The sequence below is a fragment of the Peromyscus californicus genome, unplaced genomic scaffold, assembly GCF_007827085.1.
Source record: "Peromyscus californicus insignis strain IS unplaced genomic scaffold, ASM782708v3 Scaffold_12__1_contigs__length_115047231, whole genome shotgun sequence".
NCBI classification, from domain to species: Eukaryota; Metazoa; Chordata; class Mammalia; order Rodentia; family Cricetidae; genus Peromyscus; species Peromyscus californicus.
Genome location: NW_026294413.1, coordinates 73,217,164 through 73,219,804, shown reverse-complemented (window position 1 = coordinate 73,219,804; position 2,641 = coordinate 73,217,164). Strand labels below are relative to the sequence as shown.

General features: G+C 33.1%; 1 protein-coding gene across 1 annotated transcript; it reads right to left on the bottom strand.

Annotated features, from left to right (window-relative positions):
• Positions 1 to 252: 252 nt before the first annotated feature.
• Positions 253 to 1,191, bottom strand: LOC128106958 (olfactory receptor 4L1-like). The gene has a single exon (XM_052732330.1). The coding sequence runs from the start codon at positions 1,189 to 1,191 to the stop codon at positions 253 to 255; it is 939 nt and encodes a 312-aa protein (XP_052588290.1).
• Positions 1,192 to 2,641: the final 1,450 nt, after the last annotated feature.

Genomic DNA, 2,641 nt, shown 5'->3' with positions numbered 1-2,641 from the left:
TTGTATTACATATTCTGATTTAATGAAAGAGTTCACTAGATTTGATTATTCATATAAGGGAAATGTTCATTATTTGAAAATATTCAAAATAAAAATGCTGAAAATTAACATTAAACCATCACTATAAATGAAATACTAATACATGAGTATCAATTTATTTTTATTGGTGTATGGTTCAAATATAAAAGTAGAACAAAAACATTATCCATAGTCATTAATTTACCTAACCATGGTAATCATATACAGATCAATTCATAAATTCGACATGAAGCTAACTTGTTGGATCCATAATTTTCTCATGGCTTTTTTCATTTCCTTATTTCTCAGTGTGTAAATAAGAGGATTCAGTAAAGGAGTGATAACAGTATAAAATACAGCAAGCACTTTACTGCTTGCAAAACTACCAAATGGCCAGGCATAGATGAAGATGCAGGGTCCAAAAAACAGAGTGACCACAATTATATGGGCAGACAATGTGGACAGAGCCTTGGAAAGCCTGCCAGGTGATTTGTGCCTCACAGTAACTAGAATGACAGTGTAAGAAACAAGCAAGAGGATGAAACAGATAAAAGACAGCAGCCCACTGTCAGCAATGACAAATAACTCCAGAGTGTTTGTTTCAATACAAGCAAGCTTGATCACCAGCGGCAGATCACAAAATATGTTATTTACAATGTTGTGGCCACAGAAAGGCAAGTTCACTGTCAATACCATCTGGCTCATGGTGTGTATGAAACCAATGGTCCAGGAAAGTATTACAAATGTATTCAGCAACCTTTGACTCATGATTATTCTGTAGTGCAAGGGTTTGCATATGGCTACATATCTATCAAAGGCCATGGCTATCAAAAGTGTCATTTCAGCACCCCCAAAGAAGTGCATGAAGAACATCTGAGCCATGCAGCCCCATACAGAGATGCTCTTGTGTTCTGCAAGCAAGTCTCTGATCATTTTTGGTGTTGTGACAGTGGAAAGACCCATGTCCAGAAAGGAGAGATTTCCAAGAAGAAAGTACATGGGAGAATGAAGGGCAGCATTAGCCGTCACTGTGACTATAATAAGAATGTTGCCCACCACAGTAGCAAAATAGATCAAAGAAAATGTCACAAAGAAGAGGGTTTGAAGTTTCCAACCTCCAGAGAATCCCACTAAAATAAACTCTGTCACAGTTGATCCATTTTTATAATCCATTTATTCCATTCAGAAAGCTTCCTGAAGTCCTTAAAATGCAAAGAGGTGAAAAACAAAAGCAAGCCAAGTTACTGTCAGTATGTTTACAGTTTTACTATTTGTTGATAATATCAACTGATGATTTGGAAACATGAAATGTTTGACATATCAACATATCAGAGTATAACTAGAAATGATTTTATGTACCACAACATTTTAAAACAATATTCTTATACAAAATAGAAAGCATTTGAGAGAATGAAAGTTCTATCATTTTATCGTATCAAATGATGTATTTTAGGCAATATTCGTTTTTCCCATTCATTTGCTCACATAGAAATAAAAAATAATGATTAGATGGTAATCATTGTGAACATTTCCCTAAAACCATAACGTTTCAGATTAAGTAAATGATTCTGTAATTTATTGGATAGTTTTAAAGCAGCCACATCAGAACTTATTATGTATTATCACACAAACACAGATGTTTATTTACAAAATTTTGTCCTTACAAACTTCCCCTTCAGAAAATGGAATTAGATAAAGTAGTAATATGATTTAATAACAAGATTTAAGTTGTGTGTGGGGTAGTGCATACCTTTAATCCCAGAACTCTGAAGGCAGACAAATCTCTGATTTAGACTAGGTCAGCCAGGGCTATTCAGAGAATCCCTGTCTCTAAAAACCAAACAAAAAGACTCAAATGGGCATGTAAAAATTCCTCTAGTGAAATGCTCCTTTGTAGACAGTTGAAATCTACTAAAAGTTTATGATTTGTGGAATATCTATTTACTATGGAAGTGGAATCATTGTTAGAGGTGATGTTGGCATTTTCAGACCAACTGATATAAACAAAATTTGATTATATAAATTAATGACTTGCATGCTGTTACTTTACCTTGACTCATTCTTTACTGGTAGGATCAATCTTTTCATTATTTGGGTCAGGTTCAATGAGCCAGAAAAGTAACTTTGTAGTATTAGAATGTCATCCAACTTTATATTTACTTTATTGTAAATAATGGTCAACAGTAGTCCAAAAAATAGTTTTATATTCCTTTAAAAGATTAGATGGTAATAACTGTTTTATTTTGTCTCTGATATATCAGGGTTTCCATTTCATTGGATTCCTCACAGTTAAGTTATTCAAATATAAAAGAAATGTAGATTCATAACAGTAAATACCTTGCCCTATATTTGTAGAGATCAACAAAGATTATCTAGTTTTTTTTAAAGAAACAGACACAAGTTAGAATATAATGGAAACCAATCTTCAAATTCATTAAAAATAATTTTTCCTTTGAATTTTTTGACGTTGTATAAAAATACCAAGAAACACAGTTCCATACTCAGATGGTTTTACACTTATGTCTCAAATGCTTCATTGCCAACTGACAAAAAAGGCTTCTTGTGGTAAATGTATGTGTTTGCATCTGTAGGAGCAAATTACAAGGTGTCTCAGTTTCCATGT